At 34.9% G+C, this 27,125-nt stretch overlaps 1 protein-coding gene across 3 annotated transcripts in view; it reads right to left on the bottom strand.

The window, feature by feature from the left end:
• nvy (CBFA2/RUNX1 partner transcriptional co-repressor nervy) overlaps positions 1 to 20,487 on the bottom strand; it is a 29,007-nt gene extending 8,520 nt beyond the window's left edge. The window contains exons 1-5 of one of the 3 annotated variants that reach the window (XM_035880072.2): positions 20,292 to 20,487; positions 20,106 to 20,166; positions 10,522 to 10,958; positions 3,846 to 4,345; positions 2,576 to 2,722 (exon numbers count right to left, since the gene is read on the bottom strand). In XM_035880072.2, coding sequence (XP_035735965.2) covers positions 2,576 to 2,722; positions 3,846 to 4,345; positions 10,522 to 10,958; positions 20,106 to 20,166; positions 20,292 to 20,304 — 1,158 coding nt within the window. In that variant the 5' untranslated portion in view covers positions 20,305 to 20,487. Of the gene's footprint in view, positions 1 to 2,575; positions 2,723 to 3,845; positions 4,346 to 10,521; positions 10,959 to 12,278; positions 12,298 to 13,940; positions 13,998 to 20,105; positions 20,167 to 20,291 lie in introns of those variants that run through there. The other 2 variants (XM_035880073.2, XM_035880075.2) reach the window with 2 other exon arrangements.
• Between the last annotated feature and the right edge of the window lie 6,638 nt (positions 20,488 to 27,125).

Here is a 27,125-nt window from a genome sequence, read left to right as displayed (position 1 = left end):
GTTGATTTTACTCGATCCTCCTGGGCTTGTTGAGCTCTCCTCTTTCTCTTTCTCTCCCTTCTCTATCTTCTCTACTCTACTAACCATAGAAACTAACACGTGTGCACGCAAGTAACATAAGCGCAATCCAGTTGGTCCTGCCTGGAAGGATGGACGTTGATACACGTGACGCCTAACTAACCTCCCTCTTTTACTCTATTAACACGTGAACGTATTCCGTACGTGATCTTCTCGAATCAAAGAGCTTTTATAATTCTATCACTTAATTCTCATCGTTATTCTTTGTTAATTCTTCGAATTTTTATATCTATTGATATAAATAGAGTCGGCGAGGATTGGTCATCGTGATCTTTTCGAATCAAAGAGCTTTTATAATTCTATCACTTAATTCTCATTGTTATTCTTTGTTAATTCTTCAACTTTTTATATCTATCGATATAAATAGAATCGCCGAGGATTGATCCTCGTTATATCTTGATATAAATAATTTTTATATATTATTAATAATTTAAAATTTATATGTATATGAATATATTTAATATATATGATATATGTAATATATATTAAATATATTATATATATTTACGTTAATATATTTATATTTAATTTTATTTCTTATTATTATTAATTAAAAAATTTATATTTATTACTTATAATTTTAAATTAATATATTAATGTATTAATATTTTTTTTTTTTTGAATTTGATTATTATTTCATTTCATATTATTATTTACTTTTAATTTTATTATAATTTTATATTTTATATTATTATTAATTTAATTAAATAATTAAATTTTGTATTAGTATTATTATTAATAATTTGACATAAATAATATATTTATTCTCTCTCTTTTTCTCTCTCTCTCTCTGTCTCTCTCTCTCTCTCTTTCTCTCTCTCTCTCTCTCTCTCTCTCTCTCTCTCTATTTCTCTCTCTCTCTCTCTCCAATGAGAAATGAAAATCAATAAAAAAAACTGTAAGACCAAAAGATTCTGTAAATTTCATAGATCGTAGAAAGAATTTTCAATAGGCTAGTGCAGTCTGTGCTTTCTTTCTATTGATGCAGTCACGAAAGGTTGTCGTAACGCATATAAATTTGTAGGTCGCCAGAGGGCGCAGGGACAAAACCAAGAAAGACATCAACGACACGCGATGTCTCTTTAAGGGGCTACGCCGGCTTCTGAATAACAAACAAGGATTGTAATCTTAGAGGAGCGCAACCACGTTTAGAATTCCGCATAGTTTCCTTCGCATATGTGGAAATAAAGATCGGTCACGTAGAGCTTCAGAGATACCATTTAACAGTGGCCTCCTTTTCATTCAAAAGACATCATTCTCTATTTTTATAGGTCCTTTGAGTTTATAGTGAGGTTACAAATCGTTTTTGATAACATTGATGAGTTCATAAAAAATTTGTTAGAACATTAGCATTACTCTTTTATCCGTTGGATAACAATAATTATATGTATTTAGTATTTTTTATTTACTTATTTCTTTTTTTTTTTAATTCTCGTGCAACAATTTTAGCGTAAGTATATAATTTAGTATATACCTACATAATTTTAATTTTAGTATAGATATATAATTAAAAAAGTTTTTTAATATATGTATCTATATAATTTTATGTACGATTGTATATAAAATTAATTAGTAATTTCAATTTGTTTGTTTGTTTTTTTTTGTTAAATACAAAATTATAAGACTTTTATATATTGAAAAATCACTAATCCTTGAACAATTCTTGAACAATTTTAATCAGATAAAAAAAACAAATTAGAAAAATAATCTTCAGGATAATTTTTCTTTTTGACCTGTGCACACTGTGCACACATATTGATATCTAACCAATTAAAAATTCCCCAAGGTAAGGGCAAATGTACAACAGTATTAGCGAAGTGATTCGTTCGTTCATGCATCGTTACGCGTTCTACCATGGCGCATTCGTGTTGCAGTGATTTATGATCCCCCGTGGCTGCTCTAATAAAGCATCCCGCTCTTTATGGGTCAACCGCTACTATTATTTTCGTCAAACCCTCTATATCGTCCTCGAAAGCCCGAAGGAACGCGCCGTACCGGCTATTAAAATGGCCCGGGCTAGTATGTTCTCCTAACGATGTCTCGCGCTAACTCAAAGCTAAAAGAGAGCTTACTTGTATTCGTGAATTACAATGTTTCGTATAATTTGTAAAGTTGTATTAAGAATAACTTGCTAATGGTTATTTATTTTTCACCTTTTTATTATTAATATTATGTAGATATATATATTTAATCTTAGCAAAAATTTAAAAATCAATATATATATATATATCTTATAATGTATTATATCTTATATTATTTTATCTTTCAATTTTTTAAAAATTTAATTTAAGAAATATATATATATATATATATATATATATATATAATAATAAAAAAATGTATATATATATCTTAGTAAATTAAAAATTAATAAAAAAAATATCTATCTTATTCGTTTAAAATTTGTTAATAATAAATTATATAAATATTTTTTTTATTAATTTTTAATTTTGAATAACTTATATCTTCTAAAAAAAAATTAATTATAGATACTCACCTGGTTACCAGCTCTAGCAGCCGTGTTCAAATCCCTTTGTAAAGATGGTAAAGTATGTTTTAAGTATGGCAAAACGAATCCCCTCAATGGAAAGTTCGTAGCTTCTTGCAAAGCAGAGTGAAATTCTTCGGCAGTCATAGTACCACTCTGTAATGTAAAAAATAAAAGAAAAAAAAATACATAAGATTAGAGGGATCTAAATAGGAAGGATTAAATTTATCCATTATCTTTTTACTATTTATCAATCAATTCAATCCACAGTTTTGATCTTACGTTGATCACGTGCTGCGATCGCTATGCCGTCACGCACGGTTACCAGATGTCACGTTTCCAGAATCGCATGCAGCCTCCGTGCTCGAACGTTCATACATTATGTAGGTACTTTAAATATTTACAATCGGCTTAGCGATATGTCGACCATCGATTGTCCTCGTTTTGCGTTAGGCGCAATTCCCCGACAAAAGATTTAACAATTTACATGAAAAGTATTTTATTCATTTTTTTTATTTTTTCTTCGATCAAATTTTTTTTAGATAACATATATATTTTTGAGAAATTTCGAATAATAGATAGATAAATTTTCAACTTAATTTTTGTATTCGTTAATTTATAAAAATATTAATTTATAAAAATATTATTAAATTCTAATACAATACAAACGAGTCCATTACAAGCGACTTGTTAAATAAAATATACCTAATCGAAATAGAATATATAAATCATCGGATAACAAGGACTCATTTATAATGCTTAAATATTCGTAGGATTAGTACTTTCGAATTGAAAATTGATGAAACGTTCGGGACGAGTGCCATCTCTCTTTTCGTTCCTCTCGCACATGTTCAAACTCGTCTTAAGGATGCACTTAGGTGTTTCTACAGCAGCAACACTGGCACTAGCAGTATTGCAGCAGCGTCGGTCCATTCTATACGTTTTCTATGGTCATCCTCGTCAGTTGGTAGATACGCGTATGTTGATTTAGCGCTACGTTAGATGATTGCAACGAGTGCAAGATGATGCTTGCAAATGTGTACTTAGTAAGGCATATCAAAGAGTTCCCTGTCTATAGTGTTACCATGGACGGTATAATTAAGAAGAATGATCAGTCTTTATAAATTCATACGAAAGAAAAATAGAAAAGATGATGATATTCGACTTATGAATTTTGAATTATTTATCTTCCACTTGAAGTATGTACATCAGGAAGGAATGATAAAAAGATATATATATATATACATATATATATACATACATATATGTACATACGTACCAAAAGAGCAAGTACCAAGGTCCGTACAGTGTCTCCAGTGTCGGCTGATATATCAGTTGCAAATTGTACGAGTGTACCAAGTAGCCTTTTAAGTTTTCCATGACCAGCAAAGACCCCAGTGATACACCTGACGCCATTTGACAGAAGTGGATTGGCCTCGACCTGTTCCTCATTTCTGCAGGTGGCTGAAGATCCACTTGTGGTAGAGGCAGTAACGGTAGGAACAGTAGAGGTCGAACTAGCTGATGTTCCGGTTGACGTTCCTCCAGTGGATTCCTCAAGATCAGGTTTGAGAGGATGCGAAGACATAGGACTATCGTTGTCCGATGACCTAGAGCAACCCAACTGACCTTTGTACTCTGATCGAGAGCCATTGGTTTGAGTCTGAGGCGTGTTGGTAGTTGACAAGCCATGTCTTTGATGATGTTGAGAAGACGGTGAGAGTGCCTCAAGATGATTATTCTCTTCCCTCGTTGTTTTATCTCTGCTGGTAGGACTCACTGAAATGAAAGTCTTTTCTCCGTTCTCACGTAATGCCTGTTGCTTTTGAATAACGAGACATCAGCGACATTGGTATAAGACTAACTATGCATCTATTCTAACTGTTCTCTTTTTTCTTTTTTTTTTATTATTTCTTTTGTAATGAGATAAGATTAGATTATAAGGAAACTATAATTATCAATAAATCGATCTAACATATATTGAAATACTTAATTATTAAAAAATGTCATGTTGTGATCCGTCGCATCCAACATGAGACACGCTAAAAGTACGCGTAGTAGAGAGATACGAAAGACAAGTAGGATGAGAATCCTCATTGGGGAATATTTTAGAACACGTGCTCAAGGCGAGACGAGTCGAGACGAGACGAGACGTGGATGCATCTATATATATATGTATATATAATTCTATATACATATATGCATGTGTATGTGTGTATAGAGGGGAGTCCTTCGTTCTCGGTCGCGTGGGTGCAGCGGATAACATGCAATTACGGGCCGTGTCATCCACCTTGTCTTGCTCCCATTCTATGTTCCGCACGTTATCTCCTAGAATGCCTCCGGCCTCGTGGCATGCGTGGCAAAACGGCGGCAGCGACGGCCGATAACGAAACATTACAGCCGTGCATACCGACGTTCTCCACCTCCTCATCATCATCATCATCCTCCTTCTCTTCCTCTTTTCCTTCTTCCTCCTCTATCTCTTTCTTCTCCTCGTCTATTTTCTTCGTAGCACATCGCTGACAAACGCAGAAGCGTTAAGTCAGAGAAAAATAGCTGATCTCGATGTTACTCCGTTTCAACTTTGTCAATGTCTTCTCTGATTTCTACAATTTTCCAATGTGTTGGATGAAGGAAGACAGTAATATTCATATACTTCATTGTGAATATTACTTCCCCTATTTAACCATTATTTATTTCTTCTTTTTTTTCTTTTCTCAAAGAAAATTGATTTAGCCTTTCGATATAGTTCCTTCGATATTTTCTACGTGGTAGATACGTGAGAACGTAATCATAGGTGAGTCCAGGGAGGAACCATATTTGAACGAGTAAAAGGAGAGAGCTTTAGCGCTAACGTGTCACTACCACCTGACGCCGGTAGCCGGTAGGTAATTACCTGTACCTGAACTCTCGGGAAACTAAACTACCTACAGCTTATGCGATATGACGGGTGCAAGGTGCACAACCTCTCAGATCCCTCCTCCCTCATTCTCTCTCTCTCTCTCTCTCTCTCTCTCTCGTTCTCTCTTTTTTTTCTTTTCTCCAATCTCTTTTCTAGAAACGTAGTACTTGTGATCAACATAGCGCATAACTTTAATGTAAGTGGATGTACGTAAATGAGGTTGATTAATGTCTGCGATTAAGGGATCCCTGGAGAGATGATTCATAAAAATATTCTTGGAACGATGTCAGATAACAAAGAGAGATTCAAGATTTCTTCATGGAATCGACTATGTACTGCCTTCTTTTTCATTGCTTGCAATCTATATGACTGCAACGTTTTACTCTATCATACAAAAATCATGATATATTAAACGACTCATTTTTAGCCTGTTGTCTAGCTTAAGTGTGGTTATCCCGTAAGTAAGATGAAACATTATATTGCAAATTTAAATTTACTTTGTTCAAACATGAATGATCAAAATTTTTTTATCAAGATTTGTCGAGTTCTGTGATTCCATCTATGCCCAATGTACCACCATCCCCATTCATAACATCCTCGCCCTAAATTCTTCAGACAGGGTCCTTTCTCGAGGTCGTCGCTCGTTGCGCAGGCTCGTCGTTCGTCTTCTCTCCATACGGCGAATATATGAATTTCAGGGAAGCTATCCAGTGAGGTGACGGTAATGGTACTGCTGCTGCTGCTGCTACTAGTACTGTTGCTGCTACTGCTGCTACTGTTGCTGCTGCTGCTGCTGCTGCTGCTGCTGCTGCTGCTGCTGCTGCTGCTGCTGCTGCTGCTGCTGCTGCTGATGTTACTATCCCTTCGGCCAGCTGTTACTTCCGGCAGAGGTTCTCAACATCATAACGATTCTCAAATATCGTTGAGATTCTGGAGAGATCTGGTCGGACTTAGCCAAAACAATTCGTGTGAAATTGAAGGATCACCTTTTGTTAGACGAGAAAGCCGACAAAGCAACCGAGTTTCGTTTACCCTCACTCTCGCCTCTCCTCCCTTCCTTCTTCATATCTTTGACTTCGTTTGTGATCGATAGGACGCACGTGTGCCACCTGGCTGAGAATCTCTGCTGGAAGTAAGTACGGTGAGACTCAGCTGTCGCCTCCTAATTGCCGGGACAATGCAACAGATGGCTTTGATCGCAATTCCTTCCTTCCTTCCTTCCTTCCTTCCTTCCTTACTTGCTTGCTTGCTTCCTCTTCCTTGTTTCTAATTCTTCTTCGTCCTTTTTTCTTCTTCTCCCTTTCACCCCTCCCCATTTCCATCATACCGTCTACTCTCTACTATTTTTACTTTTCTTTCCTGTTTGATTCTACTCTTTCTATTTTTCACTTTTCTGATAGATTCCATTAGATTTCTATTTTTTAATCATTTTTTATTTACTCATATCAATAAACTTGAATCTTACACGGTGACAATTTTTAATCCGTTGAAGTAGAATTTCTTTTTTTTCTTTTTTTCTAGTCGTATATAATTTTCATACCAAGAAAAAAAAAAGAAAAAAGAAAAGAAGATAAACAATCTCAAATAAAAACAAATTTTTAATAATCCTTAACGTACTTATCCTTGGAAATTTAAGAAAAGCAGAGCTTGTCGAGGTAAAGGAGATAGAGAGCATCGAACGTTAGTTCGTTGAAAAAAGACCGAACGTGTTCTCGACTTGAAAAAGAAAGAAAGAGAAAAAAAGAGAGAGACTGAACTCGTCTCCGGTCTCTCTCTCTCTCTCTTTTTCTCTCTCTCTCTCTCTCTCTCTCTTTCAACGTCATAAGCATATCCAGGGAAAACGAGCGGTGGCAGCGTCGTGGTAGGGCGACTATCGCAAAATACCTCGAACGGCGGCGAACCGGGAATGCCGACGGTGTACCGGATATGATATCAGCCTGGAGCAGAATCCCGGTGGAAGTGTCGGACGTGCCTTATCGCGTCTGGACCAGGCAGTCAGGCAGCGCACGAAGCGACCTAACCAACACACCGGGCCAGAGCCAACCGGCTTGACTGACTGCTTGCAGGAGTTTCGCTATCCTCTCGCTCTTACAAAACGAAGGAGAGAGAGAGAGAGAAAGAGAGAGAGAGAGAGAGGAAGAGAAAGAGAGGAACATCCTGTGATCGTGATTCTCTGTCTCCTTTCTCTCCCATCTCGTTTCTCTCTCTCTCTCTCTCTCTCCTCTCTCTCTTTCAGCTAACACGATGTATGTTTATATGTGTATGTGTATATGTGTGTACGTATGTAAACATACGCGTTGCACCTCCTCACTCAAGGAGAACGAATACACACCGGATTCTCGCCCGCGTTCCTGCCATATCCACTCGAAGGATTTCAAAACGGATGCATCCAAGTCCATTTTTCGCGATCGAACCTACGAAATGTGCACTTTCGGAGAGAGCTTGACGGTTCAAATAGGAAGGGATGTCCAATTTGATAAATCGATCGATTTAGCTTTTTTTTTTTTCTTTTCTTTTTTCTTGAAGCATGGAGGGGATATATCTTTTCTATTTTTGTCGTGGAAACTTTTTAAATTTTATGTAATTCAATTTTTTTTTTATCCGCGTCCACTAATAAATTTCTATTATTGGAAACTTATAGTATTATTTATATTAATATCTCATTTACTGATCTGTTATTATTATATACTATATGTACTATAATTATATCATACTATATTATACTAGAATTACATTTAGGTATTTATATTATAATACTTATTATTTTATTATAGTATTTATAAATACCTAAATTACATTTAGTTATTTATATTATAGTATAGTATGTATTAGTACAGCATAGTTATAGTACAGTAATAATAGCATAATTATACTAGCAAAAAATTCATAAGTATAATTCTTTTTTAAATTAATAAAATATATAAAAGAAAATTAATCGTTACTTTACATCCGAAGTTCGTAACGTGTTTCAATAATATATTTTGTAAAAATAACAATTTATATCAAATGATGCGTCTTTCGAAAAAAATATTTCTTTTTTGGGAAAATCTCGCGACGACAGGGCAGAGCTTTCGTTTTCGTAAAAGCAATATTTCGTTGGTGGCCAAGATAAATAGAATGAAAACAAAATACAAGAATATGAAATAAAAAAAAAAAAAAAAGAAAAAAAAAATAGAAACGAAGGAATTGCATCGGCGTAGCGACGGAAATAAAAATTTTATCTCCTTTTTTCGCATGCACGAGAGTTTAATCCCGTACGTTTCTCGTCCGGATCGAGAGATTTATCGTGTCATGCGACACGACGCGACCTCCGGACGCACGCACGCCGAAAAAAAATATTCGCGTCAGCCCGTCAGATTAGCGTCTCTTTGGACGACGTCGCGGATGAGGTGGTGGTTGTGTGTCCGGCAGTAGACTCGTCAACATAAAAAAAAAATGAAAGAAAAAAAAATATTCGTTCAAAAAATAATGAAAAACTATTAATATTAATGACTCTTAACGGGAAATGCAGTAAAATTCGTTGATAAAATTACTAGAATTAATCAATAGAATTACATTCGTAAAATTAATTGGAATAAAATGATATAGTATAAAAAACAATATGATAAGTCAAATATAATCGAAACTTTTAAAAAGAGATCGATTCATTTGGAAAATGAATTTTCTTTTGGTTATAAAAATGTTTGAATGACGAAAAGGACAATTTTTTCGTCGATTCGACGTATGAATAAATAGGAAGAGCGATAGAAAGAGAGAGAAAGAGAGAGAGAGAGAGAGAGAAAGAGAGAGAGTGAGAGAGAGAGAGGGAGAAGATGAGGGAGAGGAAGAGACAAGGATAGAGAAATAAGGGTGGGGAGAGCCGCGAACCGCGAATGATTCCGCGTTGACGGGACTTTGATGTGCCAAGAGAAGAGATATAGAAAGAGAGAGAAAGAGAGAGAAGAGAGAGAGAAAGAGAGAGAGAGAGAGAGAGAGTGAAAAGGCTTTTTTCCTGAGCCATTTCCAAGGTAGCTGCGGGCTCTCACTCGTCCAGATAACCAGTTCGGTACTAAATGTACGATTTGAGCGAGAGAGCACACCCGCGGACTGAATATACGGGTACCATCATGCAATATTCCGAACTAATGTACGACGCGCTCACAGCTAAGCCCAACGCTCTCTTCAGCGAACGAGGAATGTAGAAAATACTCTCTGTCCTTTTTCTCTCTTCTGCTCTTCCATTCTCTTTCTGGATACATCGAATGACTAGTTGTTTGAACGTTTATCCTCTATTTCTACCCCTTTTTGCAGCGATCTAACGATTTAGATTAAAAAAATAAAAGAAAATAGAAATAGTTTTTCATAAATCATATAACATCGTTGTACTCTGTAAATGTTTTTCAGGATTCGTTTATAAAATATGAAAAAGTTCAATCGTTGACTTTTTCTTCTAACTCTAGTCTGTATATCATTATCTTTCTGTCTTTCTCTGTTTATCTGAATTTATATATTACTATAAGTATGTATATATATATATATATATATATATATATATATATATATAATAAATAATATTCTTTACAAATATTGTGATATAGTCTAGTAAGATTTATCTACTTTATCGAATTTATTGATGAAAAATATTGAACTTAAGCTGTTGATTTTCTTTCAAAACTCCAGATTGTGTAACATTATCTCTCTCTCTCTCTCTCTCTCTCTCTCTCTCTCTCTCTCTCTCTCTTTCTCCCTCTCTATCTATCTATCTATCTCTTTTTTCTCTATATATCTGAATTTAATATAAAAGAGATAAATGTTTGCATGGAACATATAATATCATCTAACAAGATTTTATAAGATTCATCGATACGAAAATATTGAAGTTGAATCGATGACGCTCTCATAAAACTCCATAGATATATATATTTTATATATATATATATATATATATATATATATATCTTATATATATGTATATAAAAGAGATGTATATATCTTTCTCTTGCTGAATTTACACGAAACTTATAACTTGCTTTTTCTTTCCATGATTCACCTGAGATGTTAACATTAGACTCACCCTTGTTTTTACTCTTGAGGTCGAGGTCTACCGGCAAAGGTTCAGGTGTCTGAGCCGTACTACTGGCCACAGCAGCTATCGGGGTAGATGGATGGCAGATAATGGCAGAGGTTTGAAGAGCATTCGAGGTCGAGGACGTGGTAGGTACAGTGGTGGTTGTAGAGGTACTCGCAATGGTGGCTGCTATTCCCACAGTGGTCAGACCATTGCTATTGCAATTGCTGGATGTCGTTGCAATAACGGTCGTCGACGCCGCTGTCACCGTCGAAACGACAACGACCACGCTCGTCCCACTCGATCCCCCTGATGTTGCTGAGACCTGCTGAAAGCCGCAACATTCCTTTGCCTCTTCCTTAACCTTGACTTTCTGAAGGACCGTCGTACTCGCCACTCCACCGTCTACTTTCATGCTAGCGGTACCACTCGATCCTCTCAACCTGACGATAAATATTATCGGTTCGTATTAAAATCGAATGTGATCATTGAATATTTCTTCATTCATTCGTTTCTTTTTTCCAAATTTTTCATAATATCTAATAGCTATAGAAATGAAGTTCGATCTCGTTGACTTGTCTCCTAATTACATACAATTATTATTAATTCTTTAATGAATGATTCAATGTTATTATTATATGTATATCACACATTAAATTATATGTTTTTTAAGTTTGACATATAAGAGTTAAGTAGGATTCAAAGAATATTATGATAAAATTCTTCAGTTAATGAAAAAAAATATCTATGTAATATCTTTATCGAGTAGATCTTTTTCGTTCGTTTCTTTTTTAACAAACGAGAAAATTTCTCTCGCGAGAAGACTCATTCTCGTAGAGAATCGAATCACAGCCGTCCTCGCCTACCGACTGAAAAAGGATCGAAAAACTAAACGAAAGGGGGAATCTGAAGGTGTGTGTATCTATGTCATCGTAACCACGATTCGTATTTGATTGATTCCATTTCGCGAGTGGTGGTCACATATTTCGTCTACGTGCTCGACAACGGGTTACCCCGTCGTGCATACCGATGGCCGTTTTAATGGAATTGGACGGACGTTAGTTCGTAAAACTAACGGGGGGATCCGTCACGATTCGTCGGCCCGTTGTTGAATACCTAAATCGTCAATATTTAATAGGAGAAATACGTCTGGTGAAAAGTAAAATGAGAATAATTTGAAATAATCGATGGGAAAGAAGTCTTCCGATAAGGAAGAAAGATAAACGAAATAAGAAAATTTGTTTTTTCGGTTAATATATAATATAATATTTCTCCTTAGCTATGTTGAAAGAAGTAACATTAAAGGAAAGAAAATTAAATGGAAGGAAAGCAGGAAGTAATCTTTAAGATCCACATGGTGCACCACTCCGAACCGGTGGAATTTTATTTTATTGACGCGCAGCAGCCCTGCCAGCAGACTGCCTTCGGTGCCACATGGTCTCGTTATTAACGTGAAATGCAAACGAGCCCTTCGTTTCGTCCAAGAAACGGTCTCTCTGATGGCTCGCCATAATTTTTACTGGAAAATTGCATCGCCAAATCGCTTCGAATTTTATACTGCAAGTTTGTTAACCATTTGATAAAAGACGATACTTCTTATCTTGATCATTTCAAAAATTTCAAGAAATCGTTATTGAAAGAAGTTACAAAATTATATATCACGTTGGAAAATACTATTGATTTTATTATACTTATATATCTACATTTATATACCTACTTAAAAGTATCGTCATAAATCCTAATCCTGTAATAATATTAGTTACCTGATTCTGGTCGAACGATCTCATAAATCAATTTCTGTAAAATACAGATAATAAAACATCATTCTTTCCCACACGTGCACACAGATAAGCATGCACATACGTACACACATACACACATATACATGTGCGCACGCGCGTGTGTACGTACATATTTGACATTTTTTTTCTCCGAAAGAATTCACATTACGTTAGAACAATACGTGCACGCAACTTTTATTGTAACAGATGGTTATTATTTTTGATCACCGTGGGTAGAGCCTATCGTCTTCTGTTGTTACAGATGTCCGCCATTCCTTCGTCATCGGGCGAACAAGTGTCGTACACTGTGTTTGCGATCTCCGTCGCCTATTTTACGTCCGTACAGCTGCGATAAAGCCAATCTGTTATGTACATTGTACATCTGCACGGACGTCTAAGCTTAATGGACGAATTTAGCGGTTCGACGTGACGTAGCAACGGCTCGTTCCTCGATTCCTCAATTTCTACTGATTTACGAATTCCCTGGTATAATAGATATAAATCTGATTTTCACATGAAAATCTTCTTTTGCAGTTGTACAAACGATAATTATTTTGGCCTCGGTTGACTGATTTTTATGTAGAACGATTATATATATATATATATATATATATATATATATATATATATACGTATATATATATGTACATAAAGGGTCATCGTTGTAATATATGTAACGACAATTATGAGAATTGTCTTTGTTAAATATATAATCAAAATTTCTTTCTCACTTTGTCATGAAATTAATTGATAAATGTATTTTAATCATGAACTCATTCAAATTAATATGGAAGAAGCAAGTCTTGAAGAAACGTGACGATCGGGATATCGAAGTTCACCCCATTGATCGACTCTCATGAAAGGGGGTTGGAGGAGGAAGCTTGATGAAAGCCGTAGAGCTTTGGCCTTTCCCTCGATCAGGGTTGGAGACGCACTCTGGCAATTCGTTAAGACGCTTAGTTAAGCAAACAAGAGCATACACACAGTTGGTGAAAAGTGATATATACACTCACGTATAAGTCTAGGTATTTTAGCGTAGGTCTTATACACATATCTCTGTGTATTTGTATGCTATAGATGTGTATAGGTACGTGCCACCGGTAGAAAATCCATGACTCTCGCGCACGTAATCGCACACAGCTGCGACCCTTTCGCGCGAAGGCTTCTCTCTCTCTCTCTCTTTCTCTCTCTCTCCCACTCTCTCTCTCTCTCTCTCTCTCTCTCTCTCTATCTATCTATCTATCTATCTATCTCTTTTTCTCTCTTTCAAATTTTCTCTTTTCTTCTTTTTATTATTACCGTCCGTTTGTTTTTCTTCCTTCTATTCCGTCGAATTTGATTTTTTCCTGAACCCTTTGCCAAACAAAAACACGAAATAGAAAGAGCTCCTTCATTTCTTCTTCAATCTTTATCTTTTATCTCTTACGTCTTTCATTAATGTTCTCATAAGTTATTAATTATATTATGATACATATTAGATTTCTTTTTTTTCTTTACTTCTTCGTTTTTCTCAAATATGCAATCTGATCATTCGTACGTTAAAACGTAACAAATGAAAACATTTGCAAGTTTGTTTTTTTCTCCATACTTTTCGAGTGTCCCACTAGGTTCGGTCAACTTGGAAATGAAGTTAAAAATACTCACTTTGTTTTTCACGTAACAGCTAAAGCTCCGACAGATACATCGCGTTCACGCAACTCGCGGCGAATGAGGCGCGTGTTCTCGGCTTTTCATCGTAAGGGAGAAAACCAGAAGCTTCCAAGAGTTAGAGGGAGAGAGAGAGAGAGAGAGAGAGAGAGAGAGAGAGAGAGAGAGAGAGAGAGAGAGAGAGAGAGAGACAGATACACATCGCAAAGTTGCGAGCCGATACCGCTTGCTCTCTCTCTCTCTCTCTCTCTCTCTCTCTCTCTCTCTCTCTCTTGCTCTATCTGTCTATCTCTATCTATCTATCTATCCGTATATCTATCTCTCTTTCTCTCGACAAACGATCTGTGCTTCCTCGTCGACGAGAAGTTTACAACGAGGGCCAGATGGAAACGCGTAAATCCTTCGAAATCCGCGCTCGTTTTACCCCGTGGCAAGCTTCGAGTTAGCGAGTTTCAACTATCCTTCGAATTTTTTTTTTATAATTCATCCAGTAAAGAGAAAAAGAAAATTCCTTCGAGTATTATTTTTACACTTTTCCATCATCTACTCTATTATAACTTTTAAAATACTCTTAAACATCAATTAAAAAAAAAAAAAAACATCTCTTGCATTTGTTCAACTTACTTTTAACGATAACTTAAAATTAATATCGAGAGAGAAATATCGTTTTGAAGAGGTACCTACGGCGATTCAGATAAATTCGTACGAGGACAAAAGAGACGAAACAAGGTGACGGGAGGAGAAGATGGAGATGAAGTGGAAGGGGAAGGAATAATCGCAGTTCGATCGTGCGACTCCGCTTTTTGAAGGAAATGAGCTTCGGGGCATCGCGTCGTGCTGAGCTTATGTTTATACATATGTCCCGCACATGGTACGGCGCCTGAAGGAGGAGGAGAATGAGGAGGAGGAAGAGGAGGTGGTAGTAGTGGTGGTGGTGGTGCTAGTACTAGTTCTAGTGCTTGCTACTGCTACTGCTGCTGCTGCTGCTGCTGCTACTACTGCTGCCAGCGAAGGTGGTGGTAGAGAGCAGGAGGTGGAACTGTAGGTGGAGGTAGAGGTTGGAGGAGTACTGAAATTTCCAATATTAGAACGGCCAAGCGAGAGGCAGGCCAGATGTCTACCGTACTGACTGCCGAGAGACCGACGTACGTTCAGCTTGGTTTCATTACAAAAATGTCACGCACAGCCACCGCGCGTCGCCCCGGCTCGCACCGCCGTTCGATGATGCGTTCTCTCCTCTTTCACCACCCCCAACTCACCTCCACCTTCACCGATAGCAACAGCAGTAGCAGTAGTAGTAGTAATAGTAGTAGTAGCTGTAGTAGTAGCAGTAGTGGTGGTAGAAGTACCAGTAGTAGTACCACTAGTACCACCCCCGGAACCTCCTTCCGTCAACCACCACGATCGAGACTTTATAGACAGCGTTCCGATTACGATGTGTCTTCTCATTTCTTTCTATCTTTTTCTTTTTTGCCTAGTTCATATACTTTCTTCCTTTTTCTTTTCTTTTTATCTTGTCATTCTGTTACCATGTTGACGTTCAAAGTCTACAAACATCATTAAATCTTTGTTGAATTTGATAGACTAATTAAAAATGAATTCATAATTGAAAAACGACTAAAATTGATTTGTATAGTTTTTTCTAATAATATTTACTTGATCGTACAGAATTTGTATAGCATAGATATTTAAAATAATAATAACTTCATCGTATAATATAAATATTATAAATGATAATAATTTGATCATATAGTATTATTATAATATAGATGATATAATATTATAAATGATAATAATTTGATCATATAGTATTATTATAATATAGATGATATGATGTACCTAATGACAAGTATCATAGAATCACATGAAAAATAATGCAATAATACTTTTATCATTTATATATTAATCTACAAAAGATATAAAATATAATATTAGATTTATTATATAAACTAAATAAATTAATTCGTATATCTATATAGATGATAGCGAATAATCGTTGATGTGTCCATCCAATTTTTATTGAAATGCGAAATAATCGAAGGGTCAATTCCACGTTCGTAATATACATACGTTGAGTATCGACATGGGATATAAAGAAAAATGTATCGGAAAGCAAAGCGACTTTTGGTTTTGGGGGTTAAACGCATAACTATTACGCTGTTAACATAACGCTAAAAGGTATGTACATACATATATAAAACATACATAGGTAGAGATAGATAGATAGGTAGGTAGGTAGGTAGGTAGGTAGGTAGGTAGGTAGGTAGGTAGGTAGGTAGGTAGATAGGTATGCGTACGTTAAAGCTCGCCTCGTTACAAAGATGTCATGCGCAGAAACGTCAGTTTCCCGGCTGGTACGCGGTTACGTTTCGTTTTCTACGCGCGTTCTATGTCCACGGTGGGCTTGGCGGCGGCGTTGGTGGTGGTGGCTTGGCGTTTGAGCGTTCATGCGTAGAAAAATCCTTCAGAAATGAAAAAGTAAAAAGAAAGAAAGAGACATGCCTGCCAGGCGATGTCCTGTATGCTACAAACTTTTTTATAGCTAAACAAATCGAATCAATTCATGTTTTTGTCGTTATTTTAATCAACTTTTTTTTTAACTTTTCAAAGACCATTTTTCTTTCTTTTTTTTTTTTCATTATTTTTTTTTCATACTCTTTTATCATAATTTTCGAAGAGAAGATTTTTACATGTTCAACGAATGAAAATCCACTGATATAAATGACGGGGTTAGGATCGGAGAAAGGTAGGTGAAAGGAGGGCTTGGGAGGAGGACGAAGAGAAGGAGGAGGGGTAAAGGGGAGGGGGGGAATGAAATTGCTTTGCGCTTAATTGCATTTAGACCAGTCTTCCCTTCACCGACGTTTAAGCGCGCAGTACCTGACAAGTCCAGCTACGTACCTGTCATCGTCATGTCGTGGCACCACCGAGAACACGATTTCGTGGTTTTCCTGACGGTTTCACGCAAACCCATATTATTAAACGCACTATCATTTAACGCGTTCTCGCATGGAGATAATGCGCATGCGTTTATATAAAGAATATTAAATGAAACGACGGCCCTTTAAATCGATCAAAGATTTCTATTCGATAGAACGAAGATATTGAAACTTTGATCAATATGATCGATCGATGATCGTATAGTGAATGTTATATGTAATGAAGTTTTAATTAATAGATATAAATATTTAATATTAATTAATAATTTATAAATTAAATATCTGTAATTATATGTATTTGTTTTCCTCAGAAATTACAATATTATTATTATTATTATTATTATTATTATTATTATTATTATTATTATTATTTTTTTTTTTTTTTTTATTTTTTTTTTTTAACTTTCCTAACTTCCTATTGAAAAGAAAGTACCATTTATCTAATTAACACCTTTGTTCGAGGAATCAATCGCTCGGCACTTAATATATTCGTGGAAATATTGAATGGCGAGCGCAGGTGCGTTCAAACTGCAGCCGGTTCGTCAGTGTCAGTGAATATCGTCGGATCTAGCCGCGTCTAGGTGTAGGCTCGTTAAACGCTCAAACACGTTTGAGTATGCGTGTGACACTATTCCAATACGTCGACGAGGGTCTATCCTCTTCTACCTTCTCTTCCATTTCCTCCTCCTCTCCTCTTCCTCCTTGAGGAAGTTCCTCGTTCTTCTAACAGTTAAACTTCAGCAAACAAAACTTTCTCGAGAATTTTTTATGTCGACGTCAGAAAATTTACAAATAACTTCTTCCTCTTCTTCTACTTCTTCTTCTTCTTCATTTATAATTCGTAATATAACAATAAAATGAGCTTGGATTTGTATCTATAAAGCAACAAAAAAAGAATCGAGTAACAATTGTCCTATTTGAGCTCCTGTTACTATGGCATACACTTTGTGCACAAAGTCAGTAGGAACCTGTTCTCGTTTGTTGAAAATTGGATTTAAACCGCTGGCGGACCGCGTCGACGATCACGAGAGTGGAAAAGAAGAAAAGAGAGAGACAAAGAAAGGGAAAGAGAAAGAGAGAGAGAGAGAGAGAAAGAGAGAGAAAGAGAGAAAGTCGAAACATTCAAACGGTATTTACCAGGCTGATACCGGAAGGTACCAAACAAAGGAAGTGAAGCATAACTCTCTCTCTCTCTCTCTTTTTCTTTCTCTCTCTCTCTCTCTCTTTTTCTTTCTCTCTCTCTCTCTCTCTCTCTCTCTCTCTCTCTCTCTCTCTCTTTCTCTCTGTCGTGACTCTTGATTCTCTTTGAGCCACGGAAGCTGCCCACAACACCTGACTGACTCGACGGACGCATATACGGCAGGTTCAGCCGACAGCAGCACCGACTGTGGGGTGCAGAGGTTGCCGAGGGGTTGACTGGGTCGAAAGAGAGAGAGAGAGAGAGAGAGAGAAAGAGAGAAAAGGAAGGAAAGGAAAGAGGTAGAGAGGCGAAGAAGAGGACGGAGAGAGAGAAAGATTAATAATATAGGAAAGCCAAAGCCATGCCACCCTCCAACAAGCTTTCCTCTGCCTCTCTCTTCTGTTGCCAACAGTTAATCGATATAATACTTTGGTATAACACGCTAACGCCAACCCGCGTGTGTCTCGCTCACTTACGTTTACTCTTGCAGACGTACACACACGTACACATAAACGCATATATACGTACATACATATGGGTACACATTTGTACATACACGCACACGTATATATATATATATATATATATATATATATACATACACACACACATGCAAGTATACATATATACGCACATATGGACGTATTCAGACATAAAAGACATTTTCTAAATACCTACGATCGATTCAAGGATTAAAAGCTGTATTTCTCGTATCATTTTATAAGCAAACTAAAAAAATATCTATCTGTTACATTGAAATTGTTTTTCCCCTTTCGGGAAATAACGTTATTGGGTTTGAAAAAAATTTTGTAATAGTTTTTTAAAGACCTTTGAGTATTTTTTTTTAATTTTTTTCTTTTTTTTCTTCTTTCTTTTTCAAAATAAATTTTAAACGTTAATATATATTTTTTATATCTAAAAAATAAGATGGAACGTTCATTAAAATGTGGAATTTTCCACATTTCTCGAAATTTGGTGACTTTTAATCGAACTCCCGAGCTCATTACGAGAGCTCGTTAACGGCAGTTCGACTACTAGCTAAGCGCATGTGTACTTGAAGCGTTTCTTGCGGTTCGTTATTAAGTTAGTCAATTTTAATAACGCTTAATCCGTGCACAAAGATAAAGTGAAATAAAAGTAACTAAATATCATTACGATTTAATTCATACTATTATCGACCATGTACTAATTAAATTACATCATTTATACTCTCAAGATATTATTGAATATATTTATCGACCTTTCACGTTATTTTTCATCAAAGAAAGAAAGAAAAAGAAAGATAGATGGAGGGAAAGAAAGAGACAGAGAGAGAGAGAGAAAGACGGAAAGGTTCTATAAATGTACGAATCAAATTTTCTCTATAACCAAATATTCTCATTAACCAAAATAAAGAATATACATATGCTTCAAGTAACGTAATAACTAGCAAAAGAATGCATTTGACAGTTTTTCTCTTATCTTTCTTTCTTTCTATTTTTTTTTTCTTTCATTTTTTTCTGAAGAAAACCATAAGTTCCCAAGAATTCTTTTACTGCAGCTTATTTTTTGCCTTCGGGGCAATTTTCTGATTCTCTCTGTCTCTCTCTTTTTCTTTTGCTCTACCATCAGTTCATTTTCTGTCTCCCTTCTCTTTCTCTTTCTCTTTATCTCTCTCTCTCTCTTGCTCTCTCTCACTCTATCTCTCTCTCTCTCTCTCTTCCGCGATGTCAGGAGACACGTGCGTGTGCGCGCGCAAACGCCTACGGACATGATTTTTCGGCCTTTGCTTATCGTTCATCTTATCTTATTTACTCTTCCCTCTCTCTCTCTTTCTTTTCTTACTTTTCTTTTTTTTCTTTATTTATCTCGCAGAAACTTTATCGACTTTTATATCGATAGAAGAATATATAAGTATATATATATATATATATATATATATATATATATATGTATATATATATATATATATACACATATATACGTACATAGATTTATATATATATATATATATATATATATATATATATTATATATATATAAAAAGAAAAAGAAATTTCTCACCTGTGCTTCGATCGGCGCGATTTCCGAGTCAGTTTTGAAGTTTTCAAAAAATCCAGCAATTCTTTCCAAGATCAAATAGAAAGCGAAAAACAAAAACAAAAAATAAAAGATAAAAAAAAAATAATAATCACTAATTCGAGTAATTGTTAATCACTTGAATATCATCGGACAGTCAGATTATCTCACCGATGTACTTCATAATGCACTTAATTTATGTATTTATTTTTTCTTTTCTTTGAAATAGCACTAACCAATCCCAAATTCAATTTCGAGAATAGAAATAGCAAATAATCCAGTTCTTTTTTTTTTCTTTTTTTTTCCAATCGAAAAAGATAATACCCTAGATATTAAACTCGATAAAATCGATATATAATATTATATATCCATGAAAAATTAAAAAATAATCTTTTTTTTTTGTCGGGAATATATATATATATATTTATCTTTCTATTTCTATTTCTATTTCGACGATTAAAATTTCATTCGAATATAAAAACACGAACGAATAAGACGAAACGTGATGCGCGCACGGCTGTCGGTAGCCGACTGAGTGTCTCCGCGGGTGAACTGAAAGGACGAAGTGGTGGCGGCAAAGGAAGAGGAGGGAAGGATTGCAGCGGAGTGAGGGAGTGATGGGGGGAGGCTGAAGAAGAAGAGAAAGAGATGGTTTGCCAGCAGGGAACCTCCGGCTGGTCTTAACCTGCGGTACACATTTCTTCTTCTTTTGCTTCTTTTCACTCCTCTCTTCTCCTCTTCCTTTTCATCCTCTTCTTCTTCTTCTTTTCTTCTTCTTTTACTTCTTCTTCTTCTTCTTCTTCTTCTTCTTCTTCTTCTTCTTCTTCTTCTTCTTCTCCTTCTTCTTTTTCTTCTTCTTCTTCTTCTTCTTCTTTAGTTTCCAGACACACTATGTCGCGTAGGGGGAACTCGTTGTACCGAAATAGTGATAGAAATTCTTACCGAGCAGTCCGCACCGCTTTGATTTACGTTCCTGGACTTCCTTTCATTTAGTTGGATTATGATTATGATTATCGTCGATCTGAAACTTGGTTTTTAAAGTGGATTAATTGAGGATTGATATTCTCATAAACTTTTTCCTATTTGAAAATGAATAAAACTCCGAAAGAATTTTATTCGATTTAACAAGCGATTGTCATTATTGATTAATACGGCCGTTTTTTTTTTGTGGATTATTATTATAATTATGGTCGTTTTATTAAAGAAGATTTAGTTTTTACAAAAGATTGATCGAAAATTGTTTTTCTTATAAATTATTCTTTTGGAATTTGAAAAAAAGAAAAGGAATGAAAACAAAATCGAAAGAATTTTATCTGGCCGAATAAACGATCATTAACATTAACAAATATTTCATTTGAGTAAATTATAATTATGATTATGATTATGATAACTATTTTGAGATATGATTATCAAAGAAAATTTATATAAATTTGTTTTCCTCCTGTGAATAGATAAATTTTATTGTAATTTGAAATATACAATTTTCTAATTTGATAATAATTTAATAATTTATTTCTAGTTTGATAATTACCATGAAAAATATTGAAACTAACAAACACGTTTTTTTTTGTAATATAATTAATTTTCCTCTACTTTTTTCATTTTTTTTTTTGTTTTTTTTTTTAACATACGTCGAAAAGCTTTCAAGTTGAACAATCAGAGATCGCGAGAGTTTTCGACTGGAAACTGGTAGATGCTGCTGCGCTCGAGGTTTCAGTACAATAGCGTGTAACGCTTGGGACAAGAACAGGTGGATTCTGTGTACTGTGAATGAAACACACGAAGTGTTTCTGAATTAGACGTCAGCTTGACTAGGTATGTAATTTTATAATGGTTCGCACATTTTTCTCTGTTTTATTTCTTTCTCATATAGCTATACGTGTGTATGTGTATATATATATATATATATATATATGCGAGTCAATTCGAAAATATCCTATCAAGCATACACATAATGAATATCTATGTTCCAAAAATATTTAAGCCCTTTGAAAAGATTTTTTAAAACATTCTACAAAGAAACAAATCCAATGCTGAAAATTCAAATCTGACACGTTTCAACGAAAAGAAAACATCTGATGAGACTACAACATTGATTTATTAACTATAACAAGATCATAAAATTGTACAAATCATCGAAACATTTGAATTGCAATAAAATGTCATATTAAAAGAGGTCATATTTCACGAAAGAACAATATCACATTCTTTATATTCGTATCATTGAAAAATTAAAAAAAAAGAAAAAATACCATGTGATCTCATTGACCCTTACATTTCTTATTCTACTAGGTCATGGTACGATATAAACTTTAAAAAGATTTCTTTCTTTTTTTCTTTCTTTTTCTTTTTCTTTTTCAATAAGACAATATCATTGGGAAAAAGTAAAAGTCGTGGAAAACAAATTCGTGACTTCATCCTTATTTTTTCTTTTCTCTTTCATTTTTTCTTCCTTTCTTTCTTTCATTCTCTTCAGTTATCGGAAGTGATAAGGAAAAGATCCAAGGGCGCGATCGACGACGTTCTCGGCACCCTTCGGATGACGCGCGAGAGATGGTCAAAATATAGGCGCGCACACGGCCTCCTATACGCGGATATTGTAAACGGGCCAGTGTGTTCCTGACGTGTCGATATATTCTCGCGAAGAAAAGCCCTGCTGTTGAAGCTGAGAAATAGCTTGCTTTCACCACCCTCCCAATCTCTCTCCTTCCCTCTCTGTCTCTTTCTTTCTCTCTCTCTCCCTCCCTCTCTCTCTCTCTCTTTCTCTCTCTCTTTCTCTCTCTTTCTCTGTCTGTCTATCTCTCTATCTCTATTTCTCTCATACTCCTTCTACCCTTCCAACTCACCCAATCCTCTATACTTACCTCTATCCCAGCATCCAGGCTCACCTCGCGAGAGGGCACACATTCACCTTTGTCTATCTCTCTCTTTATACCTCTCTCTTTCTCTCTGTCTCTGTCTCTGTCTCTGTCTCTGTCTCTGTATCTCTCTCTCTCTCTCTCTCTCTCTTTCACTCTCTTACACTCTCTTACACTCTTGATCTTTGTCTCGCATTCCAACACTCCTTCCGTTAGTTTTCCCCTACGAAGAACCATCGTTATCCTTTGGAAATGTGACTACCGACGAGAATGTGAGTTTGACGTTATGCGAACATTTGTATAGTTATTGTTTGTATATTGCGATTTAGAGTATGATTATTATGCGTTATCATGGACTTCTTTTTCGTTTAACTTTCGATTATTCAATTTTTTTTACATTTTTTACCTAAAAACAATTATATATATATTGGATTTCTCAATAAGTAATTATGAAATTTTTATTAAACAGAAAAAAAATACTAATATTATTAATATAAATATTATTATTAAATGAATAATCCAATATAATTTGAACCTTATATGTATGATATAAGTTATATTAGTATATAACTATATTATATTAAATATAAATATAGTATAATATATTAAATATATTAAATCACTCAATTACACACTTTTAAATAATTAAATATATTGTACTACATAATATATTATACTAAATATAATATATTCATACTATACTAAATATAACTAATTTATTAGCAATAAATAAACATAATGTAATAAGATTTAAAGTTGATAATGACATTATAGAATTAAAATTTATATAGATGGATAACTTATAATTTCATTAATTCGTAAAATATTGGTGGTATCTATGCAAGTATTGTTGGTACCGTGAGGGCACGTTCCTCGAGATCGTCGCACGTTCCTCCATCGAGTTCTCCTTCTATGTATTCAGTTGGTCGTACGCGCGCGCGCGCACGCCCGGCCCTGTCCCATTGTTGTACGTATTATTAGCACTTCGTCACGCTCCTGTCATAGCCATACGCACACTCGTAGATACCAAGCTAGATTCCAAATTCTCGCTTCTCGATTCTCGATTTTCTCGTTTACGAGCCCACCGATCTTCTTTTCTTTCGTTCTTCTTTTTTCTTTTTTCATATATACGTATATGTATACCTACATATACGCTCCGTGCGCGCACGTACACGTGAACAAACACACACACATCTTCTTTTTCAAATCTTGAGTTTTTTTTATGAAAAGCAAAATAAAAAAATATATATATATTGTAATAAAAAATGATTATTATATCTGGTATTATATTATGTTGGATGATTATAAATTAAAAGTCAGTTGAACATTTCTTTCATTAAGAGCAGTAGAAAAAAATGTATATATACATATATATATATATACATAATTTTTTTTTATGTCCATCCATATATAAATTATCTATAAAAATAAAAATAAAATGTTATGGTTATCGTTATCTTTACATTTATCTTCCTCGTTGCAATTGTTAGTTATAGTTATTTATAGTTATTTTGTAGTTGTCTGTGGTTATTTATATAGTTTTTAATAGTTGTTATTGTTATTACTATTACTATCTACTACTATCTATTATCACTTATCGTTACCTGCTACCATCTGCGGCCTGCCATCATTTGCCATTACTCGCAGTTACTATTACTATTATTGCTGTTATTGCTGATACTTCTGCTGCTACTACTTACTATTACTGCTATTGCTGTTACTTCTGCTGCTACTACTACTATTGCTGCTACTGCTATTGCTATTACTACTATTGCTGTTATTGCTGATACTTCTGCTGCTACTACTTACTATTACTGCTATTGCTGTTACTTCTGCTGCTACTACTACTATTGCTGCTACTGCTATTGCTATTACTACTATTGCTGTTATTGCTGATACTTCTGCTGCTACTACTTACTATTACTGCTATTGCTGTTACTTCTGCTGCTACTACTACTATTGCTGCTACTGCTATTGCTATTACTACTATTGTTGCTACTGCTGCTGTTATTGCTCGTACTATTATTAGTACTATTACTGCTGCTGCTATTTCTCGTACTATTATTATTACTACTACTGTTGCTGGTACTATTGCTCCTACTATTACTACTACTACTACTACTACTACTACTACTACTACTACTACTACTACTACTACTACTACTACCACTACTACTACTAGTACTACTACTACTACTACTACTACTACTACTACTATTATTACTACTACTACATATGTAGACATATATATATACCTCGCAAATTCAAATCAATCAGAGATGTGTGTATATATATACTAATAACGAAGCGCGAATTAGTCCAGAAACTAATCTAAGTTTTGGTTTGGAGCTCTATTTGTCAGCAATGTCGAAGAGAAAGAGAGAGAGAGAGAAGATTCAGTTCATTTACACGACACAATCGTGACTTCTCGTTGTGAAACGTATAGACAATCTTCTTGGCTTCCGTCTTCCGAAATTATATGCTTTGAACTTTCGATTAAATACAACTTGTCTATATACTTTTATTATCGATTTACGACTCACTTGGTTGTAATTCTCAACGTGGACGGTAAATTTCTAATTTCTTAATTCGTTCGAATTATATCAACACCCTCGATTATATATATATATATATATATATATATATATATATATATATATATATATAAATTAACTTAACATTCTTTTAACATAAAAATTTCAAATCTCGGTGTTAAGTATATCTTGTCGTATTAAATGATTTTTCCTATTCGAAAATGATTTCATACGATCAATCAATACGAAATAGTTGTTGGAATATGAACTCTGCCGTAGAAAAAAAAAAACAAAAAAAAATCAAATCGATGTATTTTAGCGAGATTTTCATCATACATCATCGAGATCATCGATGTTAACGAGACCGACCGATTCGTGGCTAATTCCAATTTATTTGGTCGCTTCTCGTCGTAACTTTCGCCCGTTGATGGCGTCAATCGCAGGAGAATCCCAATGGCCGTTTTACATGGTCAACTCGGGATCGAATGTACTGCTAATTTACGACTTATCGGTGATAGTCGGTGTAATTTTCACGAGTGCGAAAATTACAACGTCGGTGGCCACGGTGTACAGTACCCCTACCTTCTCTCTTTCTATCTCTCTTTCTCTCTCCCTCCCTCCCTCTTCCCTCCAACCCCCTTCTCTCTCTTTCTCTCTCTCTCTCTCTCTCTGAAAGTGACGCGAAATCGTGCTCTCGGCACGAGCTTGTACCGGGATGTCGATACCACGAGGAGCGGATGTCAATAGCACGAAGTCACTCCTATCGTGAGCAAAAGAGAGAGAGAGAGAGGGGGGCAGGGGAAGGGAAAGAGAGAAAGAGCATATCAGTTGATTTTGCAGCGCTTTTACGGATATCTCGCTTTTGTACTCGCATAAATCGTCATCGGCACCCCAGCAACTCGCTAAGAAATTCGGCCGATCTATCTTAGGAACACACCTTTCTGATCTCCGAAATTGAATTTCTCTTCTGTGACCATTTAATAATTATCTTTGAACTATTAACATACCAATATAAAATAATAAATGAAATAATAATAATAATAGTAATAATATCATTAAAATCTAATTTTATCGATTGAACTTTGGATTTAAGCTGAAAAAATTGTATAATTAAAAAAATGTTATAATTAAAAAAATCTAATATTTCATCGAACTAATAAGAAAAATCTGATAGAAGATTAATAATATTATATAGAAAAAATATAAGAGTGATAATCTTAACAACGAAGAAATATCTATTTTCATCTCGTCAAGCTAACACCTTCCTGCAAGTTCGCAACAAATAAACTTTTGGTCCTTAAATCTTTTCTTTTTCTTTTTCTTTCTATCTCTCTTTATTTTTTTCCTTCTCTCTTTTTACCTGATCCTAAGATTGAAATTTTCTGTAATCATGTGATCATTCAATGATTATCTCTCTTTCTTTGTTTCTCTCTTCTTACCTGTCCCTAAGATTGAAATTTTCTGTAATCATGTAATGACCTCTCTTTCTCTCTCTCTCTCTCTCTCTCTTTCTTGTTCTACTACTTACTAATATAATATATTAAACATAATATGATAAAAGAGAAGAATATGCTAAATAGTATATTTTAATATGCTAATATAAAATATGGTAA

Source organism: Vespa mandarinia, chromosome 1 (assembly GCF_050613455.1).
Source record: "Vespa mandarinia isolate Hongniang chromosome 1, ASM5061345v1, whole genome shotgun sequence".
NCBI classification, from domain to species: domain Eukaryota; kingdom Metazoa; phylum Arthropoda; class Insecta; order Hymenoptera; family Vespidae; genus Vespa; species Vespa mandarinia.
Note: the sequence above shows the minus strand (reverse complement) of the source record. Positions and strands in the feature narration are given on the sequence as shown.